The sequence below is a fragment of the Ovis canadensis genome, chromosome 1 (genome assembly GCF_042477335.2).
Source record: "Ovis canadensis isolate MfBH-ARS-UI-01 breed Bighorn chromosome 1, ARS-UI_OviCan_v2, whole genome shotgun sequence".
NCBI lineage: Eukaryota > Metazoa > Chordata > Mammalia > Artiodactyla > Bovidae > Ovis > Ovis canadensis.
In genome coordinates this window covers 194231876-194258722 of record NC_091245.1, presented here as the reverse complement: position 1 = coordinate 194258722, position 26847 = coordinate 194231876, and the positions used below count along the sequence as shown (strand labels likewise).

Genomic DNA, 26847 nt, shown 5'->3' with positions numbered 1-26847 from the left:
GACATGCGGTTGTGTTAAGATAAAGTACAGCATTTATTGCAGGGCACCAAATAAAGAGAACAGGCAGCTTGTGCTTGAACAGACAGCATTACCAAGTCCGAGCTGGTTCTACTCACTGACCAATAAGATGGCAAACTAATGTCTCAAAATAACCATCCTATCTGGGTCTGGATGCCAGGTTCTTTTACAGAATGAGTGGGGTGGAGGGGGTGGGGTGAGGAAGAGAAGTAAAAAGCCCCTTCTTCTTGCAAGTATCTCCTAGAATGGCAAGTCTGGGGAAGGTATGTGTCAATTTCTTCCTTCCTGTAGCCATCCACAGGTGAGCAGGGTCCTGAACAAAGGTCCTGATTTAACAGTCAGGCAGAGGGGCAAGGTCCCCTGAGGCAGGCCATCATGTATAAACAGTACAGAAGGGTACTACAGAAAGGTAGGCTGAGGAGTACAGAGGGAAGAATTTTCAAGTTACCGCTCGGGTCTCAGTTTGTTTTGAGGTTTCCCTTTTTCTGCCCAGAGTCCAATCTTGCGACACTGCCCGGTTTCCGCCGTCCCCGGGAGCAGAACCACGCGAGAAAATTAGAGCCACAACGACCCGAGGGGGGCGGTGGCTCACCGGTAAAAGAACCCGCCAATGCAGGAGCCGCAGGAGACAGGGGTTCCATTCCAGGTTTGGGAAGATCACCTGGAAAAGGGCATGACAACCCGCTCCATTATTCTTGCCTCAAGAATCCCAAGGACAGAGGAATCTTTCGGGCCATAGACGATAGTGACGCAGAGTCCAAAAGGACTGGACCGACTTAGCAAGCAAGCACACACGCCTACCAAGGGGAGGGGCGGGCTCTCTCCCGGCCGGGGGGGGGCGGGGCCAGCAGGGCAGGCAGTGCGCGCGCAGGCCCGGAAGTCCCGTCTGCGGAATGTTAGCTGTCTGTGTCCTTTGTCGGTTTTGTATGGTGGGAGGGGCTGTTTTGGCGGGCAGTCGTGACGCCACTAGCCCTTGCGGGATTCTAAGGCGCCGCCGCTAAGATTAGGCTTTCTGGCTGACTTTAGAGAGGACAAGGGGTGGGCTCAGAATCCAAGTAAGGCGCGAACGCGGACCCGCAGCAGCGGTGAAACGGAAGTCCTGCTCCAACGGAGCCCGCGTCCGGGGGGAGCTGCAGTCTTCCTCGAGCGATGGCCCGAGGGCTGTGCGCCTCGGCGGCCTCCGTCTTGGCTGCCAGGAGCTAAGGGAGCGTTCTCACCTGGTAAGTGGGAGGAGGGGAACTTGGCGCGTGAGCTGGAGCCCACTTTCCGCCCTGCTGCAATGATTGTTAATGCCTGGGAGCAGCCAAGATTCATTTGTTTTCTTTCCGGATGTTTATCTTAAACATGGACAAATACACCGCCTTCCAGGGTCGTACTGTTTACCTGACCTGTAGAACACCATTTTTACTTCTAGACATTTGATGCTTTCAGTCTCTGAATTATGGCAGACTACTGGGCATAATATTTAAAACGCAAAACTGTTACTTTGCTTTTTTCTTATTCGGACCGGAAACAAGATTCTTTCTCTTTCAGGTATTGATATTGAATATGCCTTATTAGCATATTAAAATGGCTGTACGCAAAGACTCCATCCCTTCCTTGTTAGAATGTCAATGCCAAATCTGTGTGGAAATCCTCTTTGAGCCTGTGACACTGCCTTGTAACCACACGCTCTGTAAACCATGTTTCGAATCGACTGTCGAAAAGGCAAGTTTGTGCTGTCCCTTCTGTCGCCGCCGGGTCTCTTCGTGGGCTCGGTACCGTACCCGAACAAATTCTCTTGTTAATATGGAACTGTGGGAGACAATTCAAAAACACTATCCAAAGGAATGCAAGCTAAGAGCCTCTGGGCAAGAATCAAAGGAAATTGGTGAGTAAAACCCAGCGCGTTTGTTGTCTAAAAACCAAGGTCATTTTGAAAGCCAACGGCCACTAATCCATTTTTTAAAGGATGAAACAGAGAGCCAGTTAGTATTTGTCTAAAATTTTCAGAGGTATTTGGGTTTTTTTGGCCTCAAAATGTTGATTAAGGTCAATGGCAAGATTTTGTTCATTGTTATAATGCCCAGCCTGTGTTCACTTGGTGTTTGTTCGATTAAAAGTGAAAAGAAAAACCCAAAACAAAAGAATTGCCCGATAGTCTTCAGTCGGTGTGAAAAGTTATATAGTCTCAGAGGAGCCACAATCGCAGTATAGCAACAGCAGAAGTAAGGATTCTTGTGTTAATGTCTTTTTCACTTTCAATTATTTTCTCTAACTTGCTTGCCTATATATTGCCATTCATTTAATTCTTAAGCTTGCAGGGAGCCTAAAACAGCTTTCTGTGGCCATCTAGTTCAGCCGTTTTTATTCAAAGGTCCTCCACAGTGTGGACTCTTCTTTATGCCCCAAACTGAACACTTTATGTGCTCAATAAGTCATGCGATGTTTCTTGTTTAGGCTTTGAATGCAATGCTTAATACTTACCTTTTTTTGAAATTCTTTTTACTTATTGTCAGTTCAGTTCAGTTCAGTCCCTCAGTCATGTCTAACTCTTTGTGACTCCAGGGCCTGCAGCACACCAGGCTTCCCTGTCCCATCACCAATTCCCGAAGCTTGCTCAAATTCATGTCCGTTGAGCTGGTGATGCCATCCAACCATCTCATCCTCTGTTGATCCCCTTCTCCTCCTGTCCTCAATCTTGCCCAGCATCACGGTCTTTTTCAGTTAGTCAGTTCTTCCCACCAGGTGGCCAAAGTATTGGAGTTTCAGCTTCAGCATCAGTCCTTCCAGTGAATATCCAGGACTGATTTCCATTAGGATGTACAGGTTCAATCTCCTTGCAGTCCAAGGGACTCTCAAGAGCCTTCTCCAGCACTACAGTTCAAAATCATCAATTCTTTGGTGCTCAGCTTTCTTTATAGTCCAACTTTCACTTCCATACCTGACTACTGAAAAACCATAGCTTTGACTCTACAGACCTTTATTGGCAAAGTAATGTCTATGCTTTTTAATATGCTATCCAACTTGGTCATAGCTTTTCTTAGTTTGCCATTTTTATCATTTTTAAGTGGACGCAGTAGTGTTAATTACATTCACAGTGTTTTGCAACCATCACCACTATGTTTCCAAAACTTTTTCATCACTTAGCAGCAGACAGACTCTAACCATTAAGCTATGACTCCCACTCTTCCCCACGCCCTTTCCAGAGTTCTCTGTGAATTTGCTTGTTTTTTTAATTTCTGTGAAGCCCCAGTAAAACACACACACCATCTGTTTAGCAGAATTAAACATCATAGACATCATTTACCACAGAATTAGCTCATAAAATGTTCCCATAAACCCCAAAAGATACCAGGACAAATCACCAAAATCAGATCTCCGTGGTATAAGCAAGAAGGAAGCATCTGGGCTGTTTGATGGATCTGAGAACAAAAGAACTTCAGAATAAGCAATAGGTATTCATTGGGAAGGGCTTCCCAGGTGCCTGGGCAGTAAAGAATCCATCTGCTGGATACAGGATGCTTGGGGCTGGTGCACTGGGATGACCCAGAGGGATGATATGGGGAGGGAGATGGCAGGGGGATTCAGGATGGGGAACATGTGTACACCCATGGTGGATTCATGTTGATGTATGGCAAAACCAATACAATATTATAAAGTAATTAGCCTCCAATTAAAATAAATAAAGTTAAAAAAACAAAAAGAACCACCTGCCAATGCAGGAGATGCGGATTCAGCCCCTGGATCAGAAAGATCCCCTGGAGAAAGAAATGGCAACCCACTCCAGTGTTCTTGCCTGGGAAATCCCATAGACAGAGGAGCCTCATGGGCTACAGTCCATGGGGTCCCCCCAAAAATTAGACACAACTTAGCGACTCAACAACAGCAATATAAGTGTATTCATAAAATATGTGATCTGTTATGTCTGGCTTCTTTCACTTAGCATAATGTTTCCAAGGTTCATACAAGGTTCTATTATTTATTAGTACTTCATTCTTTTTTAGGGCTGAATAATTTTTATATATATATTTTTTCATTCATTCATCAATGAACATTTGGGTAGTTTTCACCTTTTGGCTGTTTGAATGGGTGCTGATATGAATACTCATGCACAAGTATTTGTTTGAATATGTTTTCATTTTTTGTGTATATAGGAGTGGAGTTGCTGGATCATATGGTAATTCTATGTTTAGCCTTTTGAGGATCTGCCAAACTTTTTCACAGATCTGCATCATTTTAAATTCCCTTCACAATGTGTAATGGTTTCAGTTTCTGTACATCCTAACCAACACTAGTTCTTTTCTGCTTTTTAAAAAATTTTTTTCATTTTTTATAGCCATCCTAGGAGGTGTTAACTGGTATCTTAGTGTGTTTTTTAAAATGTGGTAAAGTATACATTACAAAATTTACCATTTTAACCGTTTTTAGACATTCAGTTCAAGGCATTGAGTACATTCACATAGGTGTGCAAGCATCACCATCATCCCTTTCCAGAACTTTTTCATCTTCAAAAACTGAAACTCTGTACCCATTGAACAATAATTCCTCAGTTCCTCTCCATCCAGCCCTTGGCATCACCACTGTTACTTCTTGTCTCTATGATTTAACTACTTTATGTACCTTATATAAGTAGAATCATAGTAGCTATTTGTAGCTTTTTTTGTCCCTTCCCTCCTGCCCTCCCTTTCTCTTTTTCTCCTCTCTCTCTTTTTCCCAGTATGGGCAATTTGGCGACTTCATTTAAAAAAAATAATCCAAGTATAATTACCTTACAATGTTATATTAGGTTCACTATTTCACAACAGTGATTCAGTAATTCTACATAGTACAAAATGATCACCACCTTCTTTCACTTAACATAAAGTCAGACTTTATGTTGTAGCATGTGAATGAATTTCATTTCTTTTTATGGCTAATATTTTATTGTATGTGTTTACTGTGTTTGTTTATCCTTTCATCTGTCAGTGGGTCATTGGGTTACTTCCATCTTGGGCTTCCCCCTTTTGGCTATTGTGAATTAACATTGGTGTACAAGTGTCAGTGTCCCTGCTTTCAACTCTTTTGAGCATGTACCCGAAAAGAAATTGCTGGATCATGTGGTAATTCTATGTATTACTTTTTTGAGGAACTGCTATACTCTTCCATAACAGCTGTACAATCTTAAATACTCCTGCCAGCAAGGGCAAGAGTTCCTTTTTGTATCTTTGTTAGCATTTGCTACTTTCTGGTTTTGTTTTCTTTGTTTGATGGAGTAGTGGGGAGATGCTGTCTCATTGGTTTTGATTTATATTTCCCTAATGACTAGTGATTGTGAGCATCTTTTCATGTGCTTGCTGGCCATTTGTATATGTCTTTTTTGGAGAACTATCTGTTTGCTATTATTGTGGGATTGTTTTTTTAAAATTCCTTTACTGTTATTTTAATGGCTTCTAGAGAAAGAGCTTAGTATACATATTTGTGTGCCATTTTGAACCAGAAAACCTCTGGCCTTTTTAAAAATGGAATTCCATATTGTACACTTATTTTAATTTTGCATTTTATATTAATATGGGTTTAATGGAAGCTCAAAGCTAGCTATAGAATTCTGTAATTGCCTATAATGTAATTTTCTCTCTTGATCTGAAACAGTTGATGACTATCAGCCAGTCCGCTTATTAAGTAAGCCTGGGGAATTAAGAAGAGAATATGAAGAGGAGATAAGCAAGGTAGGTCGTAAATGTTCTTTTTTGGAAAAATTTTCTGCTATGTTTTTGCATATAGTTTTATGTGCCTATATAAATAAATAATAATATATACTGAAATGTTAATGATTTTAATATAGTTTATAAAGGCTTCAGTTGTTTTATTTTAATGTGGACCATTACAGTTTTGTTTCTGTTTTGTTTTGCTTTTTGGCTGCAAGTCATGTGGGATCTTAGCTTCCTGACCAGGGGCTCAAACCCTCACCCTCTGCTTTGGAAGGCAAAGTCTTAATCTCTGGACCTCTAGGGACATCCCAAAGCTCCAGTTTTTACATGTGTTCAAAATAGTTAAAATTAGTTTTAGTTTATTTATATGTGTTTGGTGCTCTTCTTATGTGATAGTGATCTATAAGCATTTAAGTGTGAAGGAGATTTTTTAAACTTCCCTGAAGCTTTAAGCATAAAGGATGGGAAAACGGTGGTAGATTATGGTGTCTTAAGTCCATTTAGGCTCAAAACCACCATAGACTGGGTGAATGAAGCAACAAACTTGATTTCTCACAGTTCTGGATCTGGTGTTGGGCAAGGGTCTGTTTCCTGGCTTCTCAACAGCTGCCTTCTCACTGTGTTCTTACATGGTAAAGAGAGGGAGGGAGAGATCGATCATCTCTCCTGTCTCTTCTTCTAAGGCTACTAGTCCCTTTCATGAGGACTCCACCCTCATGATCCTGTTACCTCCTGAAGGCCCCACCTTTAAATATCACATTGAGGAGTTAGGGCTTCAGTATATGAATTTTAGAGGCACAAACAATGCCTTTAGATGAGGAAAGCATAAAGGGCTAATTGTGAAGTTGTTTTTCAGTCTTTCAGTCATGTCCGACTCTGACATCATGGACTGCAGCACACCAGGCTTCCCTGTCCTTCACCAGCTTCTGGAGCTTGCTCAAACTTATGTCCATTGAGTCAATGATGCCATCCAGCCATCGTCCTCTGTCATCCCCTTCTCCAGCCTTCAGTCTTTCACAGCAACAGGGTCTTTTCCAGTGAGTCGGCTCTTTGCATCAGGTAGCCAAAGTATTGGAGTCTCAGCTTCAGCATTACCCCTTCCAATGAATATTCATGGTTGATTTCCTTTAGGATCGACTGGTTTGATCTCCTTGTTGTCCAAGAGACTCTCAAGAGTCTCATCCGCACCACAATTCAAAAGCATCAATTCTTTGGTGCTCAGTCTACTTTCTTTGTCGAGTACCTAATTAGGAAAAGAGGGGTCTTTGGATTTCACTAGTGCTAGGAGAGCCTTAGTACTCTTCTACCCTGATTAGTCTAGAGCAGTGTTGTCCAATAGAAGCATGATGTGGGTTCATACACAGTTGAAAGCTTCCTATTAGCCACATTTTAATTTTTTTAAAAACATGAAATTAATTTATATATATATTGTACCTGAAATATTTTATTATGTAGTCAGCATAGAAAGTATTGATTATTCTTATTTAGTCTTCAACTGTGTATTTTGTACACTACATCTCAATTTGGACTAGTCACATTTCAATGGCCACATGTAGCTAGTGGCTACTGTATTAGACCATGTGAGCTCTACAAGAGCTAATAAACAATCATAGTATTTAATTGTCAGCGTATTGTCTAAACAATATCTTTAAGTAAGGGTTTAAGAAATAATGTTCACAACAATGTAGTGAGAACAGGTTTTATCAGGATGATTTTGGGTATAGATGAAAAAAACTAATTTATTGGAATTCCAGAGATTAGTAGGGACTTCAGGGCTGGTTTCATCCACAGCTCTGGTTCCAATTCTTTGCTCACTTCTGTTGCCTGGCTTTATCCTCAGGCTAATAGCAAGACAGCTGCACATTTCTGAACCTCAGCTGCATATACAATGATACGCAGAGGAAGAAACAGCAGTCTCTTCCAATGGCTTTCCTCTAAGAGCAAGAAAACTTAACAAGTCTTTCCTCCTGTATCCTTCACTTGAATTGAATCGAGGACTTACTTATTTTCAAGTCAGGTCTTTGGGTTTCTAAAGTAATTCTTAACATTATTTCTTCCAGGAAGTATAGTTTAAATGCCCCCAAGCATGGTCTTAGGTCCAGAAAGCTGAGTTTGAGCCTCCACTCTGTGACTTACTGAGCTAAGAAAGTTAGATCACTTACTGATCTATTAAAGTTTTTCTGTCTTTCCTCATCTGTAGATCATATAATGACCATTGTTGTTTTTTTAGCAACTACTGCACCCTTGCCCACCGTGTTTGGAGATTCATCCCAACTTCAGGGAGAGACCCTGATTAGTTTAATTCAGTTTTTATCATTCCATTCCCTTGCTAGTGTTTGGTTCAGAAACCTATGCCAAAGTTAGAACGTGACCTTCTATTACCTAGGGAAAAATATCCACTAGGAAGACTTCCAAAACTGTATTATAGTGTAATAGAAACTGTGATAAGGACTGAAACAAGGAGGGATGAGGCTTTGATCAAGATTTCATTGGACCGACTGGGGAGGCTTCCTAAAGGAGACTTCCTGAACTACTTTACAGGAAATTGCCTCTCTAGATTTGACCTTAATTTGAGGGATTTTATTTCTTGCCAATTTGTTGTTTCTTTTTTTTTTTGCTATTCTTATTAAGAAATATTGCAAGTGTACTCAAAAGTTCAGAGAAGGATTGTTCTTTATTAACTCTCTTTAAGGTAGAGGCAGAGCGGCGAGCCTGTGAGGAAGAAGAAAACAAAGCCAGTGAAGAATACATTCAGAGATTACTGGCAGAGGAGGAAGAGGAGGAAAAGAGACAGGCAGAAAAAAGGCACAGAGAAATGGAGGAACAACTGAAAAGTGATGAAGAACTGGCAAGAAGACTAAGCCTTGATATTGTAAGTTTCAAGAAAGAACTTTGAAGTATCTCCATTATTACTGCTTTGTTTGATTTTGAACAGTCTAAAGAGGAAGCATTCACCATAACTGAAACTATTTCTGACATATTTGCTCTACCTAAAACAAAACTTTTTTGGCATGTTGTTACCTATTTGCTCTAATCCAAGTATGCGGTTTTCTGGTTTGTTTGGGGATTTTTTTGTTTGTTAAGAATTTTTTTTTTAATGTAGATCATTTTTAAAGTCTGTTGAATTTGTTACAATATTGCTTCTCTTATTCTCATGTTTTGTTTTTTTGCCATGAGGCATGTGGAATCTTAGCTCCCTGACCAGGAATTGAACCCGTACCCCCTCATTGGAAAGCAAAGTCTTAACCACTGGACTGTTGAGGAAGTCCCCCAAGTATTCTATAAAAAACTTTTATTTTTCATAAGTAAATTCAGTTATGTAGGAAGCTGTTTAGTGGAAAATGAAAAGTCCATTTCCCCCTCCCACTTCTCCACTCCTGTTCTTATTCCATTACATCAGGCTCTTTCCCCAAAGGTTAGCACTATTAATGGTTTCTTTCTTATAACTTTTTTTTTTCACCTAAAAATGATATATGAATCACACTGTTTTTTTTTTTTTCCCTGACTTTTTTTTTCCTTTTGAATGTGGCTTTATTTAGTATTTTATGTTCACAAACTTCTTCATCATTTTACATGTAAATGGGAAATGGCATCAGTCAGCATTGCAGAGGTAACAAATGATCCCCATATCTCAGAGTCTTTCAACCACCCACATTTATGACTTGTTCATGATTCATGTCAGCTGATTTGGTGGTGTTCCATGTGAAGAGGGAGTCCTCTTTAAGCCATGCCATTCTTATGGAAGAGGAAAGAGAATAAAAGCCAACCATGCAGTGGTTCCTAACGCTTCTGTTTAAGCATCATGATAGTTTACATGCCATTTAATAAAGCAAATCACTTGACTTGGTCCAACATCAAGGGTCAGGAAGACATTTAGTTTCATAAGAAACTTTCCTGACCTTTTTCACTTGATATTTCATAAGAGATTTTTCATATTGCTACATATAGTCTATAATTCTTTTGTAATAGTGGTAAAATATTCCATTGTATGGATGCCAATCACTTTTTGAAAGTGAAGCACATTAAATTCTTTTTTGTCCGTGCTGCGCGGCTTGTAGGATCTTAGTTACCCAATCAGGGATTGAACCCATGCCGCCTGCTTGGAAGCACAGAGTCTTAAACACTGGACCACAAAGGAGGTCCCTAAATTCTTACATAACATATTAAACCTGGATTTTGTTATCTCGCCATGGTTAAAAATTACTGCCTAGGGCACAGTGAATTAAGGGAAGGATGATAGAACACATACTGTAAGACCAAAGGATACAGTGAGACCCAGTGATTTGAAAGGACCTAGCAGAATCACTTGAAGTTCTTTTAAAATACAAAATCTCTGGGGATGGGATTTAGGGAATATCACTCCCCTCTGGGGGTGTGTGTGTGCAGGTTTGAGAGCCTCTAAAAACAGTTCTTCTGCTTTCAAACAACAGATATCTTAAAATATACTTACCAAAGTGAAGTATATCCAGAATTGATTTTTTCCCCCATTTTTTGAGAGGCTTGCCATTCATAATATAACTGAGTTTTAGAATGTCCACCCTTTTAAAAATTATATTTCCTTTTAAAATTTAAGTGGAATAGCTTCAGAACTTTACACAGTTGAGAAATTAAGTAAAAGACATAGACCATGGAACTTCCCTGGCAGTTCAGTGGTTATAACTCAGCACTTTCACTGCCATAGCCCTGGATTCAATCCTTGATTGGGGAACTAAGATCCTGCTAGCTGAGCAGCAAGGCCACAAAAAAGACCAATAGAATAACAAATGGGATAAGAAAGAAAATATATCAAAGAGGAAACCCTGGGGTCAACTTTGTCTTTCAAGAATTATTGTTCTAATTCTTGTTTTCACTAATTCTAATTCTTGTTTGGGATTATAAGAGCAAATCTATTGATATTTTGGAATAAAAGTTTTTTGGTTCAAGGCCAAATGTCAACCACCACCAAGTATGTTAATTTTTCAAATGACATAGTAGGAAACTTATGGGTCTGTCATGAGATAGGAAGTAAATATTCATGCTTATTTATTGGTATGCCCTTAAATTCCCAAATTAAATTATTTTTCATAAAATAACTTTTATTCCAGGTATAGCCCCAGCTTTTTCAATTTTCCCCTATAGGTTAAAGTAGTTATAAATATATGAAATTATTCATTAGAAAAATTAAAAAATGATCAGTTAATGAGATTAGTATCATCATGCTCTTTGTTTATCGAACGTAGGGTAATAATGCAATTTAGACCAACTTAGATAAATTTATTAATCTTGTTTATACTAATTTTTGCATGGCCAGTATTATTTCACAGGATATATAGAATTTAAGCATAATGAGCATAATTCCTGAAAAATTCTATTGTGGATTCTGAGTTAATTAATAGCTTATTTTATTTTAAAATTGTTCTATGCTTTTTCTGTTGTCAAAGAACAATTTCTGTGAGGAAAGTGTTTTGGCTTCGCCTTTGAATTCCAGAAAATCTGATCCAGTCACAACCAAATCACAAAAGAAAAGTAAGAACAAACAAACAAACACTGGAGATATTCAGAAGTAAGTGAATATAGAACACTGCTGTATCAAAATTTGGTCCATCAGCTCTGCATGAAAACCCTCTAGATTGTCTGACATTAATATAAAGTGAAAATAAGAGAGATGCTCACATAGCTTACATTTCTGGCTAACATGAAGAGAAATGTGAAACTTTTTTTTATCTTGACTGCTTAGGATTTCCATGTTGGTACCATTTTCTCAAAATCAATCTGTTGGATTCCTTCTTCTCTTGGTTTGGATTCAAATGAAAAAAAAGTAGTCCAATATAAGGTCATCTTCATTGAAAGAGTTTACAGTTTGGCATCTAGATCTTACCCCACTCTGTTTTTCCCAGTTTATATATTACATTTCTTCCCTACTGTACAAAAAACATGAGTCAGGTAGTCAATAGTAGAGTGAATTTAGTTGCCCCACTGTGCCCCTCTTAGCAGCAAGACAAGTTGATAAGCTTTCCCATAGTAATTCATAGTCGAAGAAGTTTATCAACTACAATCTAGACTTCAAAAACATGTAAGGGCTTTTGGTTCAACTAGATAAATATGTGCAACTGATTTACCCCCTTCCAAAATTCATAGAAATTTAGGATTTGAGATAGTGGAAATTTGAGACAGGGAGATGAAGATTTATAGGGAGAGGGCAGTGTTAAATGAGGTGGTTGCTATTAAGAGAAAAAGCAGACATGTAGCCTCAATATTGTTAATGCTGATATTATGTAAAGTAGAAATCAAAAGAAAAGCCATTAAAAGAGAAAAGCAGGGATATTTCAAATTGATATAATATTATTCAGCATAAAGGATATAGGGGGCTTCCCAGGTGGTGCTATTGGTAGAAGAACCCGCCAGCCAATGCAGGAGACATAAAAAGGGACAGGCTTGATCCTTGGGTCAGGAAGATCCCCTGGAGAAGGAAATGGCAACCCACTTCAGTATTCTTGCCTGGAGAATCCTTTGGACACAGGAGCCTGACAGGCTATAGTCCATAGGGTCGCAAAGAGTTGGACATCAGTTTGAGAAGCAACTTAGCATGCACACACATAAAGGATATAATTGTCATAAATCTTCATGAATCTAAATATATACTTTGAAATATATAAACAAAAATGTATCACAAATACAAGAATAAACTGATGGTTAGATAGAGACATGCTCTTATGCTAACATATTGATAAATCTCATATCTCTAAGCAGATAGTTGATATAAATTTGTATGTAATAAAATCTCTATACCAAAATGGTAAAGAATCTGATCATGGACCATTTTTCAGAGATAAAAAGTGTAGAATTTCTGACATTAAAAAGAAACTAACATATTCTTTCTCCTAATTTAAAGTGTCATTTCCGTTACTTTTGGAAAGACTGTACAGTCTTAGGTTGTTTTGATGCCAGGACCTACCTATTTAGATTCTTTTGAGAATTAAGGAATAATTTAAATTTGACTTTTGCTTCCTTTTCTCCTGTTTTTCACTAAAATATCAATACTCGGACTTTTAAGTTTTGTTCCAGAGCTAGACCAAAATACCTGAGACAGGGAGATAAAATAGCACTTTTTCTGAGAAATAAGCCAAGTAGCAAGTGAGACAGCTTTAAGCATAAATAGCTAATCTGGCTTTATTTCATTGGATACATGCCACTTGTGTTTCAAAGCATTCAAATTTGGCAAACTTTTTATATATATATATATATGTATATTTTATTGAAGTGTAAATAACTTCGAACTCTTTTTTCTAAAGGTATTTGTCACCTAAATCTCAACTTGGGTCAGCATCACAGTCTGAAGTTGCACAGGAAGACAGAAAAAACTCCATGTCTAAGGTTTGTGGATGCTAAAGATATTCTTGGCTTGGCAAGTTTATTAATGGTATAGATCGTTAATACTTATAGTTTCCTACTTTTTTTTTAAAAAAAGTCACTGTAGTAAATGGAATACACCTTCTTAATCATCTTAGTCTCACCTAAGCTAGGAGTCAGCAGATTTTTTTCTCTAGAAAGCCAGATAGTAAATATTTTAGGCTTTGTAGCCCAGGTGGTCTCAGTCACAACTATTCAGTGATTTGTTTTCACGTGGAAGCATCCAGAATAAAATGTAAACAAATGAGCTTGTTTTTGTTCCAGTAAAACTGTTTACAAGAACAGACACCAGGTTGGATTTTGTCCATGGGCAAAATTTGTAGATCCCTAACCTAGATCATCAGACTCACAAAACTAAATAGGCTACCCCTGGTACCAGCTTCACTTAAAAGATAACAGAATGGGAAATAAAGCGTGCTAGTAGGGCAGCATCAGGCATATCTGTTCAGCAAGAATCCTCACTGCAGAGCTCCTAAGTGATGGCCTGGAAGTGAGACCATGCAGAGGAGTGTAGTCACCATGAAGATTTAGAAGTCCCATGCCCCATAAGAGTCAATTATTTACTGTAACGACTCATGGGTGTAGCTTCCAGAGGTCCTGGTAAGGAACACAGCCAATCAAAGAGTTCTAAGTCGTTTACCACAGCCCTGAACCTTGGCTTCCTGTAGGGGGTTAAAGACCCCTCCTAGGTCTCCTAGTACAAATGCAATTCAACAATAAGGGTCATTTTTATCATAAGCTATGAGGCCTAGTGACACAAGTGACATTCCACCTCTATCATATTTCCAGGAAAATAGCACTAGAAAAAATGAGCTGACACCAAGATCAATACCTACATAGAATGTTTGTTAACCAAAGTTTTGTTAATAGGTTCATAAATTTTTTTCAATTCAGGTAGGTGGTTTTATAGTACCTAACACTTAATGGACATTTAGGTGCCCAAAAATGTATATATTTTCTTTAATCTTCATCACAACCACCAATTCTGTAAGGTATCCTTGTGTCCAATTATAATTGAGAAAACTGAGGCATGCAGAGGCTAAAGAATTGCTCAGAGTCCTGTGAAAGTGAGAGTCACTCAGCCATGTCCAACTCTTTGTGACCCCATACACTGTACAAATCCATGGAATTCTCCAGGCCAGAATACTGGAGTGGGCAGCCATTCCCTTCTCCAGAGAATCTTCCCAACCCAGGGATCTAACCCATGCCTCCCACATTTCAGGCAGATTCTTTACCAGCTGAGCCATAAAGAGTCTCTTAAGTAGAGGTAATAGAGGGAAATTCAAGTCCAGATAGTCTGGCTTATGCTGGGGCTAACGATTGATGGAAGGAGGCATTGAAGGCTGGGATTTTTTTTCTCCCTATCCTGATATTAATACTCACAGCAAAACGTGGTAGGCAGCTTAGAATTTGTCCAACCCAGACTACATTGGTTCACAAGAAATGTTATGAGGAACAATAAATGCAAAGCAAAGTAGGTAAAAGAACAGAGTTAAGATCTTGAACAATAAATAACTTTTGTCTTGAAGCAAATTCTCATTGAAGCCTTTCTTAAGGCTTTCCCATGGTCAAAACTAATCCTAGATCTTAATTTACCCAAGACCTGTAAGTGAGAAGAATTACACTGGCTAAAGCAAGGGTTCTTAACCTAAGGTCTGTGGGTAGAATCCATAGAGTAAATATGAACCTGGATAGAAGAAAAAGTTTATCTTCCACCTGACCTCTCATTTTAGTGTTTCCTGTAGTCATGAATCGGAGAAGGCAATGGCAGCCCACTCCAGTACTCTTGCTTGGAAGATCCTATGGACGGAGAACCCTGGTAGTCTGCGGTCCATGGGATCGCTGAGTCGGACTCGACTGAGCAACTTCACTTTCACTTTTCACTTTCATGCATTGGAGAAGGAAATGGCAACCCACTCCAGTATTCTTGCCTGGAGAATCCCAGGGACAGGGGAGCCTGGTGGGCTGCCGTCTGTGGGGTCGCACAGAGTTGGACACGACTGAAGCGACTTAGCAACATAGTCATGAATATAAGCAGCAAACCATAATACTGTCAACAGTACCTGTGTCTTTGTCACCAATAACATATTACATTTGTTGTAGATCTCTTGAAACATTTATACTCATCCCTCCTTCAGAGTTACAAATTATTAGACTTGTTACTAGATCTTATTATTTAATGTATTAATGATATGCATTATTATATCATAAGATTTTAATGATTATGTTGCAATATAAATTGATCCCTGTGTATTTATTTTTATGTTTTAAAATATTATTCTCAGAAGAGGTCTGTCAGCTTCACAAAAATGCCAAAAGGAAGAGGGTTTGTGACACAAAAAGGTATTAAAAGTCCCTGGGTTGGAGGAAGTTTAAAAGATGAAAGGTCAAGTCATGGTGCCAGCTGCTGGCCATATATAAAACTGGCTTGTGGGTTTTGAGCTGTAGGTTTTCATGGGAGTGAAAATGAAGAAATACCTTAAGTTGGCACACAGAATAAAAATACTATTAAAAACTAATATATCTTAGTAGTAGTGATAATCAGGTAATTATAGTATATAGTGACAACTCAGTTTTGGTGTCAGTGTAAGAAGACTTATCTGTTATGACTTGATGGTTTCCCTTGGTTCATTCAGTCTTTTTCTGTTTTCTACAGAAAATTGACGACAACAGTGATGTGAAGAGCCCTACATGGCAAGACACAGATGTTGAAGAAGATATGCCAACGCTTTCTCCTCAAATATATCTTGCAGTTCAGGAACTAGATGCAAAATCTTCAGTGGAGTCACCTATGCCTCAGTTATGTACCAGTGGTGGAGAATGGTGCCTTGAAGGAAAAGTTGAAACAGGACCAAGCAATCGTGAAAAAGGGTTATGTGTCATAAGTCTCGAGGAACCTAAAGCCAGAGTTCCCTACTCTGGAGATGCTGCCACTGAGGCACGTGGTGAAACAGAGAGTGAGTGTACTGTAACAGATACGACACAGTTCCTTAGAAACAACACGGTTGGGACAGAAAATGAAGAGTCCCACCTACCGGTCAGTAAAGGTACCTCCAAAAGAAGAAACCTAGAACCTTTGTCTGAAGCAATCAGAGAGCCATGCTTTTCTGCAAAAAGAAAGAAAACGTTCCCCAAAGCCTCCTCAGACCAAGAGGAAACAGAAATCAGCTTGACCCAAAAACTGATAGATTTGGAACATCTACTTTATGAGAGACATAAGCAAGAAAAGCAGGACAGGTTATTAGCATTACAACTTCAGGAAGAGGTGGATCAAGAGCAAATAAGGCCAGACCGGCAAAAAGGATCCCCAGATGGATATCAGCTACGGACTGTGTCCTCACCTCCAGACAAAGTACTAAATGGACAGAGAAAGAATTCCAGAGACAGAAACTCCAAAAGACAAACTGAGCTAGAGCAGCCAAAACCTCAGACCGACTCAAAAAATGAAAACCATCGGCAACCTTCTTTTAAGGTCCAGTTGAAATGTTCAGTTAATGGAAGAAAGGTAGCAAATTCTACTAGAGATAATTGTAATGTACCTAAAACTGCTCATTCCCTACAGCCTAGTAAGTCACAGAAAAGTATTTTTCAGATGTTTCAGAGATTCACAAAGTAATGCTTGAGTAAGAAGAGTATTTTATAATCCAGTAAGGTTGAGTTGTAAAGCTTTCTATCATAGGTTCTTTATAAATTTTTCATTATCTCTGCTCTGTGGACACACTCATTGTCTCTAACTAAAGGAGCATGTGATTACAAAGGAGAAATATACAAATGTGTTTCTGCCAGACTCAGTTGTAAGCAAGAGTCCCACTCCCTTCCTTTTTCAAATAACTGATGTACTAAGTATAGGTTGACAGCCTTTACGGATATAAAATTGCATATGTCAACTCCCAGGAAATCTTCAGTTCTGTGCATTCCCCCCAAAATGCATATTTTATGGCCTTTGAGCCCCTTTTTGTCCTGACTAGTAATCAAAGCAACATTAGTACCAAGTAGCTAAGGGATCCAGGCAGGGTTTAAAAGCTGTTTTCTTGCAGCTTTCCCATATATTTGCAGAGCACTTGACATACATCTTCCATAACACTAATTTCCATCTCTGCTTTAATTAAGTATTATAATATTTTCTTTGACTTAAAATGGGTTGGGGTCAGTGTTAAATCAGAAAAATCGGGGTTTTCTGGAAAATTAGTACTTAGTTGACAAAACTAGACCGTTGATACAGAGGAGCTTGTTTTGGGATGAGGCTAGGGGGGTAGATGAACAGTGTGGGATGATCAGACCGCTGGATCTAGAATGGAGTAGCAGGTGTAGTCTGGCAGAGTGTTCTTCCTCGTCCTTTCTTTGCTGAATGACACAAGAAACATTTAGATTTTATAGTTTTACACACCATACTATCTAATCTACTTTTCCAGAGGAAAAAATGGAAAGTTATGTCACAGTATCCTATATTGTAGAACCTGACTAACCATGTGTTTATTTCCTTAGGTTATTTGTGTTTATGGACAAAAATAGAAAGGATGATACTTGGGTTTAGCCCTATCTTACCCCGAAAAGTTAAAAAGGAAGGCAGCAATTTCATTTTATGAAATTTAACTTAGAGATCTTTTGTTTCAGTAGTATGAACAACTTTGAGCAAATAACAGGTTTAACAGCATTTCTGATGGATGTCTAGTTAACCATCCTATTAAGGTAATGACATAATAAAATGTCCTAGAGTTAATAATTGTAGTTTAAATTTATCAGTGCTTTTGGACATTGATTTTTTTTTTTCCTCCAAATTTTGTAACCAAAATTCTGTAATCTGCACCTGATGGCATCTCCTTCGATATTGATTAATTATGGGTAGAATCCTGATGCTAACTTAAAATTTAGTTTGCCCTTTCTCAAAAATGATTGTCTCCTGAGTAATGATTGTACTGAAATGAAGTGTACTTAGAAACTAACCAAATTTTTCTAAAGTAGACTAAAATCTTTTCATCAAACCAATATTTTTTAAGACCAATTTTGCTTTACATTTTAGGGATTCCTCAAATAAAAGTTATGCAGTTAAATCTTCCTGGAATAGTCCATAACCAAAAAGGGAGAAAAATAGTATAATGTATTTAGGATTTACATATATAACCACTTATTTGTCTGTGAAAAGTCTTCCTGACTAAAATTGGTTTTAACACAAATTTTAACTTCTTAGTCTTTCTGATACTCCTAGCATGTATGCATCTTTGTGAGAAACTAGTAAATATTTCGTGTCATTAGAATGTATTGATACTTTTCCTTCCATTTTTGTGGAAGGGATATGAGAGTGTTTAATTTCTCAAGGAGTGCTAGAACTGTGCAGAGGCTGAAAATCTGAAAATTAAAATAATTATTAAAAATTAAAATGGACTATATGTTTTATCACAGTTAAAAACTAAAACATGAAAATAAGTTATATGTAAAAACTACCATAAAGGAAAACTGGAAGACATGGAAGACTAGGGAAAAAGTAGATACAGTTCACCACAAAAAGCTAATTTCTTTTTATAAAAAGTGTCTGCCAGTACATTAAGAAAAAGACTAACAACTCAAAAGAAAAATTAGAAAAGTTTATGTTCCCAAGAAACAGTTCTCAGGAAAGGAAATACAAATGGCTCTTGAATGTGTGAAAAGATGCATAATATCACTTATACCAATGCTCATATGTTTTTCTATCCTTCATTAGTAAAGATAAAGGTGCTTTTTTGGTTTTGTTTTTATCTGTGTATAGGTTTGTTTGTTTTTTTCCAGTCTTGGCAAAACTGTAGGGAAATAGGCACTCTTATATGTTGCTTGATATGATAGAAAATTTTAAAGCCCTGAAGAGGTAACCTTGGCAGTTTACCTCTAGTAATTTCTTACTGTTTTCACACATATGTATAATGGCATGCACAAAAGATTTTTGTATGGTATTGTTTATAATAACAAGTTAGAAACAACCTTAAGCATATCAAGAGACAATAAATGATGGTAAAACGGAATACTGTACAGCAGTTAGACAAAAAAAACCGACTTTACTGTTATTAAAAGCACTATAAGATATAGAGTAAACAAAAAATACAAGTGTAGAATAGTGTGCAACTATTTATCCAAAGAAGAGAATTGAGAAACCTGTATGCAGGTCAGGAAGCAATAGTTAGAAATGGACATGAAACAACAGACTGGTTCCAAATTGGAAAAGGAATATGTCAAGGCTGTATATTGTCACCCTACTTATTTAACTTATATGCAGAGTACATCATGAGAAACGCTGGGCTGGATGAAGCACAAGCTGGAATCAAGATTGCTGGGAGAAATATCAATAACCTCAGATATGCAGATGACACCACCCTTACGGCAGAAAGTGAAGAGGAACTAAAGAGCTTCTTGATGAAAGTGAACGAGGAGAGTGAAAAAGTTGGCTTAAAGCTCAACATTCAGAAAACGAAGATCATGGCATTCGATCCCATCACTAAATGGCAGATAGATGGGGAAACAGTGGCTGACTTATTTTTCTGGGCTCCAGAATCACTGCAGATGGTGACTGCAGCCATGAAATTAAAAGATACTTACTCCTTGGAAGTAAAGTTATGACAGCATATTAAAAAGCAGAGACATTACTTTGCCAACAAAGGTCCATCTAGTCAAGGCTATGGTTTTTCCAGTGGTCATGTATGGATGTGAGAGTTGGACTGCGAAGAAAGCTGAGCACTGAAGAATTGATGCTTTTGAACTGTGGTGGTGGAGAAAACTCTTGAGAGTCTCTTGGATTGCAAGGAGATCCAACCAGTCCATCCTAAAGGAGATCAGTCCTGGGTGTTCATTGGAAGGACTGATGTTGAAGCTGAAACTCCAATACTTTGGCCACCTCATGCAAAGAGTTGACTCATTGGAAAAGTCCCTGATGCTGGGAAAGATTGAGGGCAGGAGGAGAAGGGGACGACAGAGGATGAGATGGTTGGATGGCATCATTGACTCGATGGACATGGGTTTGGGTGGACTCCGGGAGTTGGTGATGGACAGGGAGGCCTGGCGTGCTGCTGTTCGTGGGGTTGCAAAGAATCAGACAGGACTGAGTGATTGAACTGGCTGAAGAGAGAAAAATAGTATTGCCAGCAGGGAAAGAAACTGGGTGGCTGGGAGACAGAAGTGGAAGAGTGAGTTTAGATGTTTTTCTACTGTTTGAATTTTCAATCATGTTGAATGTATCATCTACTCAAAACTTAAATATTATAAGATTAAGGCTATTTATGCATCTAAGCCTATACCACTCTAGACAGTTCTTTTTTCCTTTAAATTCTAAGAATCATAATTTAGGAAGAGTTTTCAACATGAAAAGTTAACAGTTTTCGCAAATACCATTGTGAATGAATATATTTAGCTTGAATGTACTATTTTTAAATTATCTGAGAAGCAAAGCTTATGCTTTTCAGGTAGCAATGCTGTAGACCTGCAGTCTTGCTGAAGACAATGAGAAGAGCCAGATAAAAGTATACAATGTTCTACTTAAAAACATCAGAAAGCTACTGAAACAATGAGGACTAAGTTAGGGGCTAAGATTCTAGAGAGGGGAGACCTGAGAGGTGAACTGATGCTTGAAACCCTTCTTCCACTTGTAGTGTGTGCCTATTCTGAATGCAGAATGAGAATGAGGACTTCTGGTGAACAGGTCTGCTCTACTGGCAGAACTCTTGGCCAGCTCATGAAGCTGGAGTTTTTAGAGACTTGAAGGTTATCATCATCAAACACAAGTTACACTTTCTCATCAAGATAACTACAGTTTTGAAACTGTTAAGAGCAGAGGCTAAAAGGCTAAAAACCTTTGAAAAGCAGAGAGGAGTCATCAGGCTCACACTGCAGATGAGACAGAACAGAATTCAGGACCTACCAGAGGAAGGAAGCTTGTTGAACAGACCAGAAGCCTCAGCTGAAAGTCCCCCAGCACAGAAGTCTGTGGAGCCAAATCCCAGGAGCCAAATCTTCACTCTGCAATACTCGGAGGACCTGTGAATGGCTTTAAACAGACTCCTAGAGGGACTTATCTGGTGGTCCAGTGGCTAAGACTCCATGTTCCCAATGCAGGGCACCTGGGTATAAATACTTAAAACTAAATAGCTCTTAGATTCCTTAGTTCACATATAAGGAACTGAACTGTGGGAGTAGTAATTTGTGCATGAATTTTGGACCACCAAAAGAAGGGGCGTGTGGTGCAGGAGGGAAGAAAATAATGTCCTTCTTAACTTGGTCTCTACCTGTATGACCTTAGGCAAGCTACTTAATCTGTCTTAATTTCTAAACAGGAATCAATGTAACCAAGAGTTGCTATGGAGAATTAAGGGAAGTAATAGAGCAACTGGCACAGGCCCTGACTCAACAAAGAACCTTAAACGATAGTGTCTCTCCTGGCTCTCCTCCAGTCCCACTACATCCAACCCCACTATTGGGAGAGTCAGTTATCTAGTGACTTCGTGTACTCTTAAGTGCCCATGTATAGCATCCAGTAAAGTGCAGTTGCCTTCTGTATACTTGTGAACACTACTCACCTCTCCCTTACCGGATATATTTTTAGCTCTGTGTCAGAAGAGGCCCCTGACCATGAGTTTCCCTGTGTTACGGCTCCCAGATCACAAGTGACTTCAGCCTCAGAGGAAACCATTCCTCAAATATCTTGTGGCTTCTTTAAATTCCTATACAAGTTCTATACATTTGGTATGCATAAAGGTGTGTAAAACAAACTGCAGTGGGGAGGTGAGCCTCTACTGTGTTTACCCATAACTTGATTCCCGTGTAAAGATCTTAATAAATAATAATTACTTTAAATTTTGTCTTGTTTTTTTAACCCTTCAATGTAAGTTGCCTTGTGGCAGGACTTGGAGCGACATGGACCTTGAATTCAACTGAGAGGACCCTTCCTTCTCGTTACATTTCACTTTACATTTCTCTTCAACTTGGCTTTTGTGGTCCCAGGCTGCTGCACCTAGGCTCTGTGAAACTAGTTCAGTCCAGGTTTTCACTCAGTTGGGGATCATAAATTGAGTTTATCCATCGTTTGTATCCTTCCACTTCATCTCTTAAAACCCATAAAAGGTTTGGGTGTCTGTTTTTTACTGCAGGATTAAAATCCCACTCTCTGGTCAGTTTATACTAGACAGATGAAGGTTATACTGGGTTTATTGATCACAGTCCACTAAAGAAGAAAACTGTAATAGGTATTTGAACAGAGTATACAGTATAGAAAAATGGTTAGACAGGTGTTGGAATAAAAGGGAGCACAGATAACCCAAAAGTGATCACTGTGAGAAGTGGCTACCACCCTCAAAGCTGGGAAACATATGGGAAGGATTCTGGTTACTAGAATGTAGGTGCTCAGGATGTGTGGGAAAGTGGATCCTACAGACTTGGAATTCAGATTTTTGAGAAACAACTCCCAGCTACTGCTGGGGCTCTGAAGGTTCTAGAGGAGTTGAAGGCATTTGGAAGCTGGGATCAACTGCTGACACTGAGAGGAACAGCAAAGAAATGCCCCCTTTTCCCTTTCCTCCTAGTACCTCTTAATAGAACTTAATAGGAAGCTTGCTGGTGAAGGAGTCTGGAAAAGGGGTTGGGGGTTTTTTGTTTCTTCAGCCTGGCAGCATGTGGGATTGCTTGGAACCTCACCCATTGGACTGCCAGGGAAGTCCCTGGAAATGGTGTTTTTTATATCCCAGGAGACTTTGGAATGACAGGCTTGAGAAAACAGGCAGGAGATAAGCAATGAGAGGAGAGAAAACAAGCACAACAGAGTTTTCCTTTAATGGGTTCTGGGACAAAAACATCTTGAAATCTCTAAGGGAAAAAACTGGAAAGCTATCCTGACAAGATGGAGTAATATGTATGGGAAATGATGCTTAAACACAAATGCCCAGGAGAGGTAAAACCTCATTAAGAATGTATGGAAGTAAATTGGAGAACCTTCCCAAGCACCTGTAGAAAGCCCTGCCAGTTGTTTAGTACCTATTGCTCTGATTATACTTTAGTGTCCCCATCTCAACCAGAATTGATGATTAGAGAGTAAGGTTTCTCTGTGCCACCTGTTGGACTAACAATCACCTGAAGCCACCACTGTCCTGAGTCCCTAAAAGCTTTCTAATTCTCACCCACAGGAATACCAAGAACCCCTCTCTGAAATTTCCTCTACAGAAAATTAAGGCCATCAGACACCATCACTAAATTTCTATAGCTCTTAGGAGGATATCCTAGAAATAATAGAACACTAGGATAAGATTTAAAGGAGGGCATTTTAGTAATTGAAATAGATCATAATGAAGTAACTCCAGAGTAATTCTAGACTGAAAAAAAAAAATTAGATGACAAGAATTATGTAATAATCTTAGCAAGAGCCACTGAAATACTACTAAATCAATTTGCTTTTAATGCGAGAGAATCTACTTCCAAAGAGCTTGAAGTGCTATAGTTCATGCAACTGCATTCCAAGTTCACTGACTTGAAAACAGTGTTCAAAAATCTCAAGATCTCAAAAACGATTCTGTTTGGAAAAGCACATTGTAAACAAAAAATGTACTTGATTCTATTGGAAAATGCTTAGAAAACTTACATTTAAAGCTTTTACATATAAAGCTAAAAATTACATGAATTTATTTTTAGAAGTTTTTTTTTTCTTTTTTGTGCTGATAAGTAGGTCACACACCAAAAAGTAGAGAAGAGGTCTAATTACCTAAGACTCAGGTCTCTGGTTGGAAAGAAGTGGTCATTTTAATTTTGCATGATAGCAAAAGCTACCATGGGAGCTGAAACACAATCACGCCTCTTTTGGCTTAAAAAAATAATTCATGCATTATGTATTTTATACTGAAACATTTATTCCAAATTCAGTGGCTTCTTGGGCAGAAGGATAAATTAGAGGCTGGGGTTAACACACACACACACTGCTATATATAAAATAGACAAGCAACAAGGACCTACTATATAGTACAGGGAACTATAATAAACTATATGGGAAAAGAACTTGAAAAAGTATATATATAATATATCAGGCTTCCCTGGTGGCTCAGATGGTAAAACGTCTGCCTGCAGTGCAGGAGACCAGGGTTCGATCCCTGGGTTGGGAAGATCCCTTGGAGAAGGAAACGGCAACCCACTCCAGTACTCTTGCCTGGAAAATTCCACGGACTGAGGAGCCTGGTAGGCTACAGTCCATGGGGTCGCAAAGAGTCGGTTAACACACACACACACACTGCTATATATAAAATAGACAAGCAACAAGGACCTACTATATAGCACAGGGAACTCTACTCAATATTTTATAATAAACTATATGGAAAAAGAATTTGAAAAAGAGTATATATATTATATATATTAAAATATATATATTACTGTTCTGTACATCTGAATCTTAACACCACATTATAAATCAGCTATAATATTTTAAAAAATTAAATTTAGTGCCTTCTGCATTAAATTGTCTCTAAATGTCAAAAGTTATTTTGACAGTTTAATTTTACAGAAGGTGGTTTGTGTTTTTCTCCAGTCTTGACGGCAGTTGATACAGGAAGCATTTATTTTAAGTGAGATTGAGGGTTGTTTTTTTTTTCTTTAAGTTTTTAAAACTTGTATTTTATATACAAAGAGCTAGTATTGTTAAGGTAGAGGTGCTGGATGATCCATTTAAGGAAGTTCAATTAGACCAACTTAATGAAGCCAATGTCCTTCGCATACTGGCGGAAACACTGGCGGCACTATTGAGGCCGTATTTCCGGATCAGACCGTGCCGGTTTGGGCAGACCTGGCAAGAGCGAGAACCCTGGCCACATTTTCTCGAATGGCTCCAGGAGAGCTGCTGGTGACCCATGTTGCTTTCTCGGCTGCAAGGAGGCAAAAGGGAGGAGTTTTCTTTTCCTCAGTGTTCCAAGACCATTTGTATTTATTTTCAGTTTGCATCTTTTGCTTATTTTTCTATTGGTTTGTTAGACTTTCTTCTCAATTCCTATGGGCTCTTAATGTAATTAGGAAGATTGACGTTTTCTTAGTAATTAGTTACAAAAAATTTCCCTATAGAATTGAGTCCCCGCACACAGGTAGGAAAAGATTGATTGTTTGATAGTCATGGTAATAAGTAACCACCAGAACCGGTTATAAAACCTGTCTAATCAATCAATGACAGTTTGGTTCATTGAATACGTATCTGAAAACCAACCAATCAGTAACAGCCTCATGCTTTGAAAGTCAGCTTTAATCATCAGTGGTCTCAGGCCAGTAAACACTTCCTGCACAGACATCATCACACTTCCCTATTTCCTTCCAGCAATGCTGATCACTTTACCACTGTGGCACAGGTATGTACTAACCACCGGACTGCCAGAGAATTCCCAGGTCTTGTATTTTGATACCACTTTGCCATTTATCATTTGACTTTAATTATAAGGCTTTTTTTTTTTTTGCCATGCTAAAGTTTTTGACTTTCAGATAGTTTAATTTTTCAGACATTTGAAAAAGTGGATTGATTTTTTTGTTGTTGAAAGAATTTTCTTCACGCTATAAAAGTTACCTTTTCCCCTCAATATATGTATATTTTATATGGTTTCATTTTTGACATTTCAATATTTGACTCATTTGATGTTTAACCTGGTGTAGGGAGTAAGTATTGTCCAACTTTATTATTTTTTTTCACTCTCTATTCAACTTCCCTAACACCATATTTTTAAAACCCATTATTGACACTAATCTGATTTCCATACACATTAGAGTCTATATCTGGATTTCCTGTTTTGTTCCACAAGCATGCTATCCACTCATGTCTTGATAGCACATTATTTTAGTCACTGAAGTTTTATGATAGAGTAAGGTACCTCCCATGGCTCTTTTTTCCTCTCATAATATTCCAGCTACTCTTATTTTTCCATATCAACTCCAGAATCTCATACTGTTTCTGGCAGTCTCTTACCCCTTTCACTTTCTTTCCTGCCTCACCAGCAGCTGCTACCAAGAAATACTGCCTCTGCTTTCTAAAGGGATTCCCTCTCTTAAATCTGCCACCACTGAGCCTATGTAATTTTTTGACCTTTCCTCTCCACCTCCTTCTGACCCCCTCTAAGGCTCTTGCCTTTGCCCTTCTCTACTTGTCCTGGGATCCACTCATAGGGCTTCCAACTCAGAATGGGCCCTCACTTTCCACAGATGAACACTTGCTGATGTTTTTCTGGGATCTGCTACTTCTGGGACCCCTTGGTACTTCTTATTCTTCCCCTTTGCACTTTTTTGACTTCCCAGGTTGATTATTCTGGTAAAAAAAAAAAAAAAAGTGCTTGAGGCCATGCCTCACGTGGCAGGGGGCTGTGAATGGGCTCCAGGAGCTGAGGGCACCCTCCCTCCAAAACCAGCAAAAATTCTCAAGTTCTCTGTACTACAGCTGCAAGGAACTGAAAGCTGCCAACAACCACGCAAGCAGGGGAGTGCATCCTTCCCTCAGTGGAGCCTCCAAAGGAGAATTGGCCCTGGCCAACACTTTGACTGCAGCCTGGTGAGACCCTAGCAGAAAACACAGCCATGCCCAAGCTCCTGGCTGAGATAATATAGGTGTGTCATATCAAGACACTAGGGTTATGTTATTAAGCATCAGGTTAATTAATATGGGTCCTATGGCATGGGCTGAGGAACTGCTGAGCTTGAAATGATCCTTCCTCTACATTCACCACCCTCAAAACAAGAAGTCTTGCTACTGAAGACTCACTAAGCAGTATAACATATATCTTTTGATCACCCTTTTTTTCACCCTTGTCCTGGG

General features: G+C 38.8%; 1 protein-coding gene, 1 long non-coding RNA gene and 1 pseudogene across 2 annotated transcripts in view; 1 reads left to right on the top strand and 2 right to left on the bottom strand.

Annotated features, from left to right (window-relative positions):
- The window catches only part of LOC138422340 (uncharacterized), a 28865-nt gene extending 28048 nt beyond the window's left edge, over positions 1-817 (bottom strand). Inside the window, exon 1 of the long non-coding RNA XR_011249841.1 lies at positions 611-817. This is a non-coding gene — a long non-coding RNA (uncharacterized lncRNA). The remainder of the gene's footprint in view (positions 1-610) is intronic.
- RNF168 (ring finger protein 168) lies at positions 528-18454 on the top strand. The gene is made up of 7 exons (XM_069556694.1): positions 528-1238; positions 1552-1888; positions 5629-5709; positions 8384-8559; positions 11108-11229; positions 12959-13040; positions 15733-18454. Exons 2-7 carry the CDS (start codon positions 1588-1590, stop codon positions 16690-16692), a joined length of 1722 nt encoding a protein of 573 aa, XP_069412795.1. The 5' UTR covers positions 528-1238; positions 1552-1587; the 3' UTR covers positions 16693-18454.
- Positions 18455-24594: 6140 nt separating this feature from the next.
- LOC138430892 (small ribosomal subunit protein uS14-like) lies at positions 24595-24924 on the bottom strand (annotated as a pseudogene).
- Between the last annotated feature and the right edge of the window lie 1923 nt (positions 24925-26847).

Bases quoted from the DNA above. Each gene is read 5' to 3' on its own strand.
- RNF168 (XM_069556694.1), top strand. From the start codon at position 1,588: ATGGCTGTACGCAAAGACTCCATCCCTTCCTTGTTAGAATGTCAATGC. The intron at 1,889-5,628 runs GTGAGTAAAACC...GATCTGAAACAG, and splicing joins GCAAGAATCAAAGGAAATTG to TTGATGACTATCAGCCAGTC. The intron at 13,041-15,732 runs GTTTGTGGATGC...TGTTTTCTACAG, and splicing joins GAAAAAACTCCATGTCTAAG to AAAATTGACGACAACAGTGA.